The sequence below is a fragment of the Miniopterus schreibersii genome (assembly GCF_964146895.1).
Source record: "Miniopterus schreibersii genome assembly, chromosome: X".
NCBI lineage: Eukaryota > Metazoa > Chordata > Mammalia > Chiroptera > Miniopteridae > Miniopterus > Miniopterus schreibersii.
Genome location: NC_138104.1, coordinates 16769544 through 16783567, shown reverse-complemented (window position 1 = coordinate 16783567; position 14024 = coordinate 16769544). Strand labels below are relative to the sequence as shown.

The 14024-nt window shown below is 45.4% G+C and overlaps 1 protein-coding gene and 1 pseudogene across 3 annotated transcripts in view; both read left to right on the top strand.

Annotated features, from left to right (window-relative positions):
• The first annotated feature begins 442 nt into the window (after positions 1 to 442).
• Positions 443 to 2295, top strand: LOC308551220 (heterogeneous nuclear ribonucleoprotein K-like; annotated as a pseudogene). Its single transcript has 2 exons — positions 443 to 655; positions 873 to 2295. The product of its transcript is annotated as a heterogeneous nuclear ribonucleoprotein K-like (transcript).
• A 1659-nt stretch (positions 2296 to 3954) lies between these two features.
• The window catches only part of SLC25A43 (solute carrier family 25 member 43), a 33355-nt gene continuing 23285 nt past the window's right edge, over positions 3955 to 14024 (top strand). For both annotated transcript variants that reach the window (XM_081125583.1, XM_081125582.1), the window contains exons 1-2: positions 3955 to 4318; positions 10970 to 11211. In XM_081125583.1, the coding sequence (XP_080981709.1) occupies positions 4044 to 4318; positions 10970 to 11211 (517 nt within the window). In that variant the 5' untranslated portion in view covers positions 3955 to 4043. The remainder of the gene's footprint in view (positions 4319 to 10969; positions 11212 to 14024) is intronic.

Sequence of the window (14024 nt, the reverse complement as noted above, 5' to 3'; positions counted from 1 at the left end):
TATCTGTATCAGTCATTGTATATTTAATTCTTATAACACCCCTTAGGGGAAGAAACTATAGATAAAGTAACTGAGGCACAGAGAGGATGAGTGACTTCCCCAAGGGCACCCAGCTGGTAAGCAGCAGGGCCAAAATTCTAATGCAGGTTCCAGAGTCCAGGCTCTAACCACCACACTACAGCCTCTCCAAATGAGGGCAATACCTACTAAGGGTTGTTATGAGGAATAAATGAGATAATGTATGTAAAGCCCAATACTTGACACTTGTCTGATAGGTAGCAGTTGTGTGTGTTATAGATTTTTTGTTCTGCACTGAGAAATCTGCACAGCTTTATCTTGAGGTAAAAACAAAAGAGGTTGGAGGGGCAGACGCCATTATCCTCTGTTTCTCTGCTGCACCAACCTCTATGTCTTGCTTACGTCCCGCTTGTTTACGGCCTATGGATTGGTGTGTCTATATAATCTAAGAAAATGGAAACTGAACAGCCAGAGGAAACCTTCCCCAACACTGAAATCAATGGTGAATTTGGTAAATGCCATGCAGAAGACATGGAAGAGGAACAAGCTTTTAAAAGATATAGGAACACCAATGAGAGGGTTGAACTACGCATTCTGCTTCAGAGCAAGAATGCTGGGGCAGTGATTGGAAAAGGAGGCAAGAGCCCGGCCAGGAGTGGCTCAGCGGTTGAGCACCGACCTAGGATCCAGAAGATCAGGGTTCGATTTCCGGTCAGGGCACATGCCCGGGTTGCGGGCTGCAGCTGATCAAAGATTCTCTCATCGTTGATGTTTCTATCTCTCTCTCTCCCTCTTCCTTCTTCTCTCTGAAATCAATAAAGATATGTTTAAAAAAAAAAAAAAAGGAAAAGGAGGCAAGAATATTAAGGCTCTGCATACAGACTACAATGCCAGTGTTTCAGTCCCAGACAGCAGTGGCCCTGAGCACATATTGAGTATCAGTGCTGATACTGAAACAATGGGAGAAATTCTGAAGAAAATCATCCTTACCTTGGAAGAGGGCCGGCAGTTGCCATCACCCACTGCCACCAGCCAGCTCCCGCTCGAATTTGATGCTGTTGGAATGCTTAAATTACCAACACTATAAAGGAAGTGACTTTGACTGCGAGTTGAGACTGTTGATTCATCAGAGTCTGGCAGGAGGAATTATTGGGGTGAACGGTGCTAAAAATCAAAGAACTTTGAGAGAACACTCAGACAACAATCAATCTTTTCCAGGAATGCTGTCCTCATTCCACTGACAGAGTCATTCTTATTGGAGGAAAACCTGATAGGGTTGTAGAGTGTATAAAGATCATCCTTGATCTTATATCAGAGTCTCCCATCAAAGGACTTGCACAGCCTTATGATCCCAATTTTTACGATGAAACTTACAATTATGGTGGCTTTACAATGATGTTTGATGACCACCGAGGCAGGCCCGTGGGATTTCCCATGCGGGGAAGAGGTGGTTTTGACAGAATGCCTCCTGGTCGGGGTGGGTGTCCAATGCCTCCATCTAGAAGAGATTATGATGATATGAGCCCTAGGCGAGGACCTCCTCCCCCTCCTCTTGGACCAGGTGGCCAGGGTGGTAGCAGAGCATGGAATCTTCCTCTTCCTCCTTCACCACCACCTAGAGGAGGAGATCTAATGGTCTATGACAGAAGAGGAAGACCTGGAGACCGTTATGATGGCATGGTTGGTTTCAGTGCTGATGAAACTTGGGACTCTGTAATAGACACATGGAGCCCTTCAGAATGGCAGATGGCTTATAAACCACAGAGTGGCTCTGGATATGATTATTCCTATGCAGGGGGTCGTGGCTCATATGGTGATATTGGTGGATCTATTATTACTACACAAGTAACTATTCCCAAAGATTTGGCTGGATCTATTATTGGCAAAGGTGGTCAGAGGATTAAACAAATTCATCATGAGTCAGGAGCTTCTATCAAAATTGATGAGCCTTTAGAAGGGTCCAAAGATCGGATCATTACCATTACAGGAACACAGGACCAGATACAGAATGCACAGTATTTGCTGCAGAACAGTGTGAAACAGTATGCAGATGTTGAAGGATTCTAATGCAATATTTTTTTTCTTTTTTATAGTGTGAAGCAGTATTCTGGAAAGTTTTTATAAGACTAGTGAAGAACTGAAGGAGTCCTGCATCTTTTTTTTTTTAAATCTGCTTCTGTTTAAAAAGCCAACATTCCTCTGCTTCATAGGTGTTTTGCATTTGAGGTGTAGTGAAATCTTTGCTGTTCACCAGATGTAATGTTTTAGTTCCTTACAAAAAGGGTTGGGGGCAGGGTGTGCAAAAACTAACATTGAAATTTTGAAACAGCAGCAGAGTGAGTGACTTAATTTTTGTTCATTGTTGTCGGTTAGAAAAGGAAATTCCCCCTATGTAATTATTGTGAACACTTTGCTTTGTGGTCACTCTAACATTGGGGAAAGGGGGGACAGGGAGGAAGAGTAACAATAGTCCATATGTCCCTGGCATCTATTCAAAGCAGTGTGCAGAATGTAATGCTCTTTTGTAAGAAACTTTTTATGATTTTTAAAATAAAAATAAAAAAAGAGGTTGGAAGACAGACAACAGAAGCCAGGGAAGAAAGGGGGTGAGGAGAAATGTGGAAGGGGAGTAATGGGGTTGTGGGGGAGGAAGAAACTTTCTTCTACCTTCCTAGGTTTCTTCAGCAGGTCTAATAATCAAATAGATATGAGACAGATTACCAAGAGAAAATAACTAAATTTGCCCTTGCCAGTGTTGCTCAGTGGTGGTGCACCGAAGGGTCTCCTGTTTGACTCCCGGTCAAGGGTCAAGGGCAGGTACCTGGGTTGCAGGTTCCATATCACTCCCCGCGGTGGCTGGCGTGTGTGGGAAGCAACCAATCCATGCCTCTCTCTCTTTTTCTCTCCACCCTCTCCACTCCACTCTCTAAAAAAATCAATGGAATACGTGGAATCTAAAGAACTTAATAAACTGATGAACAGAATAGATTCAATGACATGGAAGCATAGATGAGACTGATGAATGTCAGAGGGATGGAGGAGGGCGGGTGGGTGGAGGGGGAGAGAGTAACCAAAAAATTTATGTGCATGTATGCACAGCCCAAGGACATGGACAATGGTGGGGAGAGGGACTGGGAAGGGGGAAGGAACGGGGTGGAACGGGTCATTGGGGAGAAAAAGGGACATCTGTAATATTTTAAACAATAATAAAACAAAACAAAACAAAACAAAAAAGGTGTAAAAAAAAAATGACCATAAGCAAAGACAGATTCAAGAAGAAAAAAAAGAAAAAAAAAAATCAATGGAAAATCCTCAGGTGAGGATTAACAACAACAATGAAGAGAGAGAGAGAAAGAAAATTACTAAATTTAATTGCATACATATGTATGGGACCTTCACATAGATTAGAGAGTCAGAGACCCCACATATATGAGAGGTTCAGAGACAGAAAGGGAAAATGAAGTATATGGCATTCTCAGCTAAGGGAGAGGTAAAGCCCTTGGGGCTTTAGAAGGGAGGAAGGTCATTCCCAGGCCCAGATGAAGAGCAGGTATTCAGTAATTAGAAGTTTGCCCTGTCCTAGAAATAGGTCATAAAAAGTCGTTTCTGATGATAACTCTTATTATGGGCAAGGGCCCTAATTTAAATTCTTTAAGGGAGACGTAAAAGTTTCTCATGAGCCCTCAGGGTCTCTGTTGCCTTTAGCTCAAAATACTCCGCATACCACAGAGGCTCATCTTAGGGTGACTGATCCTGAACCCCTACAGGATGAACAAGAAGAGAGGCAGCCCTGGGTACTTCGGAAACAAGAAGTCTTGCTCAACAGCAAACAGAAACTTGCCAGCTGCGGAGCAGACGGCAAATCCGGGAGGCTCCTCCGCCCCACCCACCGCACCCGGAGGCCGCCAGGGCGCGACGGGATTCCCCGCCCCGCAGCGCGTCCGGCCCCCTTCGGGAGGGCCTGCCCGCCTCCTCCACCGAGAGCCCCGAGGTGTCCGGGGCCGGGGCTCTGCCGGCGCGGGGCGATGGCGACGTGGCGGCGGGACGGCCGGCTGACCGGCGGCCAGCGGCTGCTGTGCGCGGGGCTGGCGGGGGCGCTCAGCCTGAGCCTCACCGCGCCCCTGGAGCTCGCCACCGTGCTGGCCCAGGTCGGCGCGGCGCGGGGGCGCGGCCGGGGCCCGTGGGCCGCGGTGCTTGGCGTGTGGCGGGCCGAGGGGCCCCAAGCCCTGTGGAAGGGGAACGCGGTGGCCTGCCTGCGCCTCTTCCCTTGCAGCGCCGTGCAACTCACCGCCTACCGCAAGTAAGGGCCGGGCGCGCGGGAGGGCGGGCCGGGGCTGGGACCGCCAGAGTTCCCGGGGCCAGGGCCCTGCCGTGGGCCCCAGCCCCTTTCCTGATCGCGTGGGCTCTCCTCTGGGCAGTTTAGTCGAAAGGTGACAACTACGGCCCCAAAGTGCAGTCCCCAAGTTTGTCACGTGCTCTTGGGATCCCTGCCTCTCCTGGTGCGGTTTTGCGGGGGCAGCCCTGGCCCAGAGAGGCTCACCGGGTTGGACGGGTGAGGAGGTGGAATGGGGCAAAAGGAGATCTGGGGGATGAAGGGAAGAGACCTCGGGAGATGGCTCCTGACCATTCCCACGGTCCACCAACTTGGAAACTGCCTTGGCTAGCCTAGGGGAGACCTCTTTGAAGGTAGGCGTGTGTGTGAAACTATGTCTGCGTGACCAAAGCCCCCAGAAGACATTTGGTAGGGGCAGAGGATTCAATCCATTGTCACAAGTTTCTACACACACACACACACACACACACACACACACACACACACACCACCACCCCCACCACCCCCACCACCCCCACCCCCGCCTTTAGGGTCCAACAGAGGCCTCAGCTTCCCCACCCCGTGCCTACTGCTCACTCCACACTGGCTGCCCACTGGCCCCATTCTTCTGTCAAGGCTTGAGGCTCACCTCACCAGCTGCTGCTTTGGAAAGGCTAATGCCAGGTGAGTCTTAAAGCTTCCTCCGAGCTCACAGATACTTTCATTTTAGCTGGAAACAAAGCCTAAAAGAACGAAATGGTAAATGATGGAATTTCAGGAAGAGATGTTTCTGTGTTAGGAAGGATGGTCCCTGTGTAGCTCATTAGGGAAGACAGTGCCAACTCCAAAGACTGGCCTTGGCTCTGAATTAGACAAACAGCCCACAGTTTTGACCACATTGTTCAGCCTTGGAGGCTCACAGTCAAAGAATGTGACTCTGGGAGGCCAGAGCTGGAAGGCTCACCTAGCAGCTGACAAGCAAGATGGAATCAACCTTTTCACGGAGTCTACCAGGCCAGGGCTCATTTCACCCAAGCCTGGGAGTAGAGTTACCTTGTCTTCCTCTGGGGAGGGAAGGCAGTGGGATCAACAGGTATTTCTGTCAAGGCTCTCTTTCCTCCCCAGCACCTCCTTGCCCTCAGCAACTTCTGGCCTGAAGTCTGTAAACAGCTGAGTTTTAATGACTCATCTCCCCACTTCACTATCTTCTCCACCAAGCAAACCCAGGGGAGGAAGGCAGAACTTCAAAGACTGGTTTAAGTGTTGTGTGGCTTTACTGCTAACCACCTAGTATATATACATCACTGGATTTTTTTTTTTAACATATCTTTATTGATTTCAGAGAGAGGAACGGAGAAGGGGAGAGATAGAAACATCAATGATGAGAGTCATTGATTGGCTGCCTCCTGCACGCTTCCCACTGGGGATTGAGCCCGAAACCCGGGCATGTGCCCTGACCGGGAACCGAACTGCGATCTCCTGAATCCTAGGTCAATGCTCAACCGCTGAGCCACAACCAGCCGGGCACATCATTGGATTTTTTAAAACAGCTTTTTTGAGATATCATTGACATAAAAACTGAATAAATTCAAGGTGTACAACTTGATATTTTGATATACATTGCGAAATAATTACCTCAATCAAGCTAATTAACATATCTATCACCTCTGTATAGTTATTTCATGTGTACGTGTACATGCATATGTACATCACTGAATTTTTAAAACTCCTGCTTCCTCCCCTGTAAGGTCTGTAGCGTGGGAAAGAAATATGCCCATTTTACAGATGCAGAATTGGACTCAGACTGGCCATACCATTCATCAATGACACAGCTGAGCTCCTGACTTCAAATCTCCGTTACATGGTGCTGCCTTTCTCTCTGCCTTTATTTGACATTAATTTAACGAGTCTAATTTAACAAGTCTTCATTAAGTACCCACTGTATGCATGCTGCTGGGGATGAGGCAAGGATGAAAGGGCCATGGTCTCTGTGCCCCAGAACTGGAAAGCTATAGAAGAATAAGACTAGTATGTCCATAGCGTGTGATGGCCGTGGTTGAAGTACTATAAAAATAAACACTTCTGATGAAGGATGAGAAGGAAGAGATGGAAGACCTCACAGAGGAGAAAAACCATCTGAGTTTGGTCTTAGGCGAATGAGTAGGAGTTGCTTGGCAAAGATGGGGAGAAAGGTGTTGCAGGCAATGTCATGAGCAAAAACACAGGGGTGGGAAGGCATGCAGCATGACTGGAGCATAAGGTGTGTCTATAGCAGTAATGGGAAATACATCCAGAAAAGCAGGTTAGAATCAGATGGAGGGCCAGGTTAAGGAGCTTGGACTTTACTTGGTACTCAAGGGTGACTGTGGGAGACTTTTGAGGGTGAAGTGCTGTGATTAAAGCAATTCAACAGTAATAATTGCCACCTGGAAGGGGGGGGGGTGGAGGACCAGTTAGGAACCTATTGCATTAGTCCATGTGGCAGCTGAGGGCACCTGAAATAAATAGACTGGTGACTGTGCGAGTGGAAGAGATTTGATGCATGGGAGAGGAAGAAGAGAGAGTCACCTGGGCTTGGTTTGCTAATAATCTTTTCCCCTGCAAGATTATTTTCTTTCTGGAAACTAAAAGGTAGTATTTCAGCAAATGGCTAGGCATAGGTAGAGAGCAAAATGGTTGATTAATCATGATGTCATCCTTCCTACATAAAGATGATACCTTTGATCCATCATTAAAATATGGTTTTGGCCCTAGCCGGTTTGGCTCACTGGTTAGAGTGTCAGAGTGCGGACGAAGGGTCCTGGGTTTGATTCCGGCCAAGGGCACGTACCTCAGTTTCAGCCTTGATCCCCAGCCCTGGTCAGGGCTTGTGCAAGGAGGCAGCCAATTGATGCGTCTCTCATCTCTCTCTCTCTCTCTCTCTCTCTCTCTCTCTCTCTCTCTCTCTCCCTCCCTCCCTCCCTCCCTTCCTCCCTTCCACTCTCTCAGAAAAGCAATGAAAAAAGTATCCTTGGGTGAGGATTTATAGATGTAGATATATAGGTATAGATAGATATAGATATAGATGGTTTTGTTTTTGTTTTTCTTTTATTGATTTTTAGAGAAAGAGGAAGGTAGAGGGATAGAGATAGTAACATCAGCAAGATAGAAATATCATTGATCAGCTGCCTCCTGCATGCCCCCTACTGGGGATAGAGCCTGCAACCCAGGTATGTGCCCTGACTGGGAATCGAACCTCTTGGTTCCTAGATCCTCCACGCTCAACCACTGAGCCATACCAACTGGGCTCTTTGGTCCATCATTATACCGATTCACCTCTACTCTCTCCTGACCATGAATTTGCAAAATAGTTGGCTGGGGGTAATGGTACAGCCTATGATCATGGATTTAGCAAAGCATAAACATCCCAAATATTCAGAGAATGGAGTGGTCAAATAACTTGTCCACAAACACAATTAATGACAGACCTAGAGCTTGAAACCAGGTCTTCTGGCTCCACAGTCCAGGACTCTGCCCACCGCTGTGATGCTGAAATGTCCCCTTACTTGGGTTAATTATCAAAAAAGTCCACTCAGGAGAGTCTATTAGGAGCTAGGTACTTGTAATAAGTAAATAATACTTAACACAATAGATGGCTTTCAAATACATCAAATAATACCCCCTCACCCAACTTTATACCGCAGCTGCTTGTCTGTCTGTATAAGCATTGGTTTGGGTCCCTGCAGCTCTGAAATTGTTCATAACCAGCACCAAGCTCATAACCACTTCATGAGCTTGTGTTTGATGGCTCAGGTGGATTAGGTTGAAGTGCTGCCAGTTCTAACTACATAGATCCAGTGTGTGTGTAATATTCATGTGGCTGAAAAGAAGGGTTTACTGCTGTTCACCAGCTTATTCAGCCTCATTGGCAAAAGCTGTGCATGTGTGTGGGGGTGGGGGAAAGAGCAAAAAGGGGAACACTGGTGCCCTGGCCAATCAGACAGGAGCTTAAGATGTGGGAACAAGGATGACATTATCGATGGCCTATTAGGGTTGCCTGCCTTGACTCTGTGATTCTAAGGGGAACGGTTAGTGGTCATTGCCTCTGTGTCAGATGGTCAGAGTCTGAGAAGGGACTTTCTTTGTGTTCTTTTGAATTTTGTGTATTTGATAGTAAGACCTCACTTTATAAGGCAATCTGGTAGAAGACAGGGTTTAGTTCATCAAGTTCATTCAACCAAAAGCTTAGTTCCTCTCTTGTTGCCCTTGTTAGTCATTTCTTTAGCAGGACTGTTGAACTCTCTTATGACCAATGCTGAGTGTTAGCACAGTGTCTGGCACATTGTAGATATTCAGTAAATGGGTAATGAATTAGTTAGTGCCCTGGAAGTGCCAGGTGGAATAGGGAATACGGGTGAGGCAATGAGAATGAAGGCTGTTTCTTGTGGCATTTCTAAAGCCATCTTCAGGTTGTTCCAGTTTGCTGCGGCCCACTCCTCCAGCCAAGCATTTTCATTTCCTTAATCTCCCCTTCCCCTTCTAAGGTTACACCCCCCACCCCCCAACTTGACTGGCCAGAGGAGAGAGGAGGAGAGAGGAAACAAGGAAGTGTGCAGGCAGTGAAACTGAAGCAAATGACCCATTAGTGATTGCCAGATTTCGTCACATGCATCTTGAAAAGGTAGCTGGTTAACTCAGATGACTTTCAGTTGGTACAGTTAAAGTACATTAACAAAATGAAGTCAAGATTTTCCTACAGCTTGAAGGAGATGTGTTTTTTTTATCAATGAGTGTTTCCTTGGGAGCAAGGAGCCATCCTAGAACCCCTTAAATAACTGCACCTAAACACCCACTCATTTAGGGCCCTGGTGTGCTGCCAAACTGAAGGAGCAGGAAAGAAACCTCCTCACTGGAGGCTTGCAAGCCAAAGCGCTAGGGATATTCTACAAAACTTTTATTTTAGCCGAGCTCTGTTCACTTTCCTTTTATTCAAACCCTTGCTATCCCTCTCCCTCTCTCCCTCCCCACTCTCTGGCAGAAAAAAATTTCCCCCTGGTTTCCAAGTCCTTTTTTATTTTATCTTCATCTGCAAGGTGAAGTAAAATCCCTTTGTTCCTGACCAGGGAACGTGTAGGGTAAACATTCCCTTGTAACAATTTGTGCTTAGGTAGGCCCTCATACCTGGGGGGGTGCTGCTTTCCAGAAGAGGAATTGTAACAGAATGGCATTCTATTTTGCATTTAGAAAAGTCCACCCAAAGCCATCTTTGACTGCATTGTAAAACTGCAGAGAAACACGAAAAATAATCCAGCAAACACCCACCATCCAGAATTGACAGCATGATAGTTAGTATAAAAGATACTTCAAATATCTTTTTTAATACAAGAAATAAAATGTTATAGCTCAAGCTGCAGTCCTCCTCTTCATTCTCTCTCTCAGTCCATCCCCTCTTCCACCTTCCCAAAGGTCTATTTTACACTTTTTTATATATCTATCCATGAAAAATATAAGGTATGATTTTGTGGGTGTTTCTTAATATAAATAGATCATTGTCGTAGACAATGACAATTGTCACTCCACAACTTGCTTTTTCACTCAACTTTATGATTTGTTTGTTATTACATAGTTCTAAGCTTATTCATTTAAACTATGTAGCGTCCATTGTATGGTGGTTTGACTCACGCTTACAAACAATGATGTATGTGTCTTCATATGTACATGTGCAAGAATTTCCCCAGGATATGCACGTAGAAATGGAAATGCTGGAGTGAAAGTAGTCATGCTTTCAGTGGTACTAGACACTACACGGTGGCCATACCAGTTTGTACTTCTATAAGCAGTGGGTGAGAGGTCCTGTTTCCATTCATCCTCATCATCACTTGATATTGTCAGACCTTTTAAGCCTTGCTAATCTGCTAGGTGAGAAATGGTATCTTGTTATTGTTCTTATTTGTCATTTCCCTGACAACTAGTGGGATGGCACATCTTCTCTTTTAATTAATATATATATATTAATGTTTTTATTGATTTCAGAAAGAGGAAGGGAGAGGGAGAGAGATGGAAACATCAGTGATGAGAGAGAGTTATTGATCGGCTGCCTCCTGCACTCCCCCTACTAGGGATTGAGCCCTCAACCCTGGGCATGTGCCCTGACTGGGAATTGAACCTTGACCTCCCGGTTCATGGGGCAATGCTTAACCACTGAGCCACACCAGCCGGGCCAGCTAATATATTTTTAAAACTCATTTACTGGGGATGCTCAAAGTCATCATTTCAAGCAGTTTCATTTCTTTTAAGTTTCAACAGAAGCAAAGGAATACATTACAGTTTGGTATTTACCAAGTACTTCTGCAAATTTATACCCCACAGGCAAGCCAGAGTTGACATTTATTTGGATAAAAGGAAGAAATGCTTAAAGTGAAGTGGGAAGAACTTAGGGTAGCTATAAATAAGAGGGTCGGGCATCTTTTCCTTATAGCTAACTAGAATTATATAAACATAGTAGAGTTGAATGTGTTACTCATTAATCCTAATTCATTAGTATGGTAGTTTTCACTTTGTAAAGCATGTCCAAATGCTGGAAGATGTGCAAGTAGTGTAGGCCACTCTAGCACAATCCATAGCTGATTCCCTTGGGCTTCTCCCCCTGTTTTCTCCCAGGTTTGTCATACTCTTCATGGATGACTTGGGCCACATTTCCCAGTGGAGTGCCATCATGGCTGGAAGTCTCGCAGGCATGGTCTCCACCATTGTAACATATCCTACAGACCTCATCAAAACGCGCTTGATTGTGCAGAATATGCTGGAACCATCTTACCGGGGGATCCTCCATGCATTTTCTACTGTTTATCAACAGGAAGGATTCTTTGCCCTTTATCGAGGGGTTTCCCTTACAGTTTTAGGTAAGATGGAAATTTTCGCCTTGTCCAAGGAAAAGCTGAATTCTTTGACATATATGAATGTATACCTTTGTAACTAATTAAATCCATTTTATTGAGGTCAGGGTCATATGGACACAGTCCATATAGGGCCACTTAGCTTCATTCTATTCCACAGCCATACACCCCACTCATAACTTTGACCTGTCACATCCTAGAGAAAGATGGATGATAGAGCATGGAGGTGGCTCTGCACAAAATGATAGGAAGACAATCTAAAAAAAAAAAAAAATGGTAGGAAGACAATCTCACACACTCCTCATCCAACTGTGGGAAGGAGTCTTAGTGTGCACACATGCACAGATGAGAACCACCAGGGTAGCAGTGGTAACTTCTGTGGTCTTTGGAGCTTCTGCCAGGGCTACACACACAGGTCACCTGGGACACCTAATGGCTAATCCAGCAGACTTTTGCCCTTTATCTGACCTTTTTTGCAACATTTGATGAGATTGATCACCTTTTCTTCTGGAAACTTGGCTTCTAGGACCCTACTGTCTCCGGGATGTCTTTCCTACCTGTCTGGCAGCTCTTTCTTATCTGACTCATCTGGCTCATCTGACACTGCCAGCCCCCTACATATTGCTAGTCCCCCAGCTCCTTCCTTAACTTTCCTTTCACCCTTCACACCCTCCCTAGTAGCCTCATCTAAGCTAGTGGCTTGAACAAGCATCATTGTACTCTAGTGACCCCCAATATCATCTCTATAGTAACATTTATTGGTGCTTACTGTGTGCCAGGCAGTGTGCTAAATGCTTTGCATACAGTTTCTCATTTAAGCCTCATTTTACAGAAGAGGAAATAGATGCTAATAGAGGGAAGCTAAGTGACCTGCCCATGGTCACATGGATAGAAAGTGGAAGAACCTAGCAATATAGCCCCAGAGCCCTCTGTCTTAACCACTGACTGCTACCAATTTCCAGGGGCAGTGCGAATACCTGATATTGGGCACCCCCACCCGATGCTCCCTTGGCACATCAAACTCAAGACTAAACCTGATGTCCTTCTGTGTTCCCCAATGAATGCGATGCCTTTCTTTCACCCAGTGGCCCAAGCCAGAAGAAACCTAGATTAACTTCAACTCTTCCTCTCACTCCACTCTCACTTTAGTCATCACGTACCTCTTTGAACTGTCAAGTTTATCCCCCTTCTCCATCCCCATCTCCTCTGCCCTAGATCGCACTCTCATCAACATCTTTCCCATAAGACACCTACAAAAAGCTCCTCCTACCTGCTCCCAGTCTTCAGTCCCTCTGTCTGCCCTGTGCACTGCGGCCAGGGTGTGGTGATCTCTTTAATGCAAGATGATCGGTTCACCACCCTCACTCCACTGCCCTCCCCAAAAGCCTTCACTGCCTCCTGAACTACGGGGAAAAGCCCTATTTCTTTATAGCCTACCAGATCCTTCAGAACAGCCCGGCTTACCTCCTCTCCTGTCACACCTCCACCCGCACTGATACTCCGGTCATACAGAAATACTTGCATTTCCTGAAAATAGTGCTCCCTTTGTACATGCTGTTCCCTCTGCCTGGACTGCCTGTCTACTCTATGTCTGATAAACTCCTACTCATTCCTCAAGACCCAGTTGAGAAGCTCTCTCTTCTGTGAAGTCCTTCCTGATTCCCCCAGGCAAAATTAACTCCTCTGATCCCTGTGTACATAAAGCACTTTGTATAGCGCCACCGCCACCCCACCCTTATGGCACCTATCAGCTGTCTCACCACTAGATGGTGAGCTTCTCCAGGAATTAGCCTACTCTTCTTTGTATTCCTGAAGGAATAAAAGGTTCTAGCATATAACATAGGTCCTAGCACATAACATAAGCTCCACAAATGTTTTCTGAATGAAGGTAAATGGAAGATTGGGACATCTTTTTTTTTTAAATTTATTTTAAACCCTCGCCTGAGGATATGTTTATTGATTTTTAGAGAGAGAGAGGAAAGGGGAGAGAGAGATCAATGTGAGAAACACCGATTGGTTGCCTCCAGTACCCTCCCAACCGGGGATCAAACCCACAACCTAGGCACATGCCCTGACTTGGAATCAAACCAGTGACCTTTTGGCGTACAGGACGACACTCCAACCAACTGAGCCACCCTGCCAGGACTGGTACATCATTTTTAATGTGTTTATTAAATATAAATATTATACTATTCTAAGGACAATCAACCTCACTGTGTTATCCCCTTTTAAATCCCTTTTTGAGGAAGAAATGTAGTCCTTCTGTAAAATTCAAATGGTTCCCAAAGTTTCTGGAAGTTTGTGAATGTACCACCTACTGCACTCCTTGCTCACCATATTTTCCCAGAAAGGTCATGATGTCATGACATCAGTTCCAAAGGCAAGGTCAGGTAATCTCCCTCACCACTCCAGTCTCACTTTCCAGTTTTCATAGAATGTTTCTTTCTCAGCTAGAAACCAGTCCCTCCTGGCCTCCAAACGTTGATTAAGGGCAGCCACTAACTTTTTCTTATGAGAGTGATTTTCTTCCAATATTTTCTTTTTTACAATTTCAAACAACCAGAAAAGTTAAAAGAATTAGATGCACCCGTATACCCACCATCTAGATGCTACAATTAACATTTTGCTTTATCACATATCTGTCCATCTGTCCATCCGTCTAGCAATTCATCAGTCCATCCTATATATTTTTTGATGATTTGCGTATAAGTTGCAAACATCAATACACTTTACCCCTCAACCCTTCCATACATGTATCACGAACTAGATTAGACTTCAATATTTGTTTCTGGTTCTTTTTTTAACTGTTTTTTAATGTT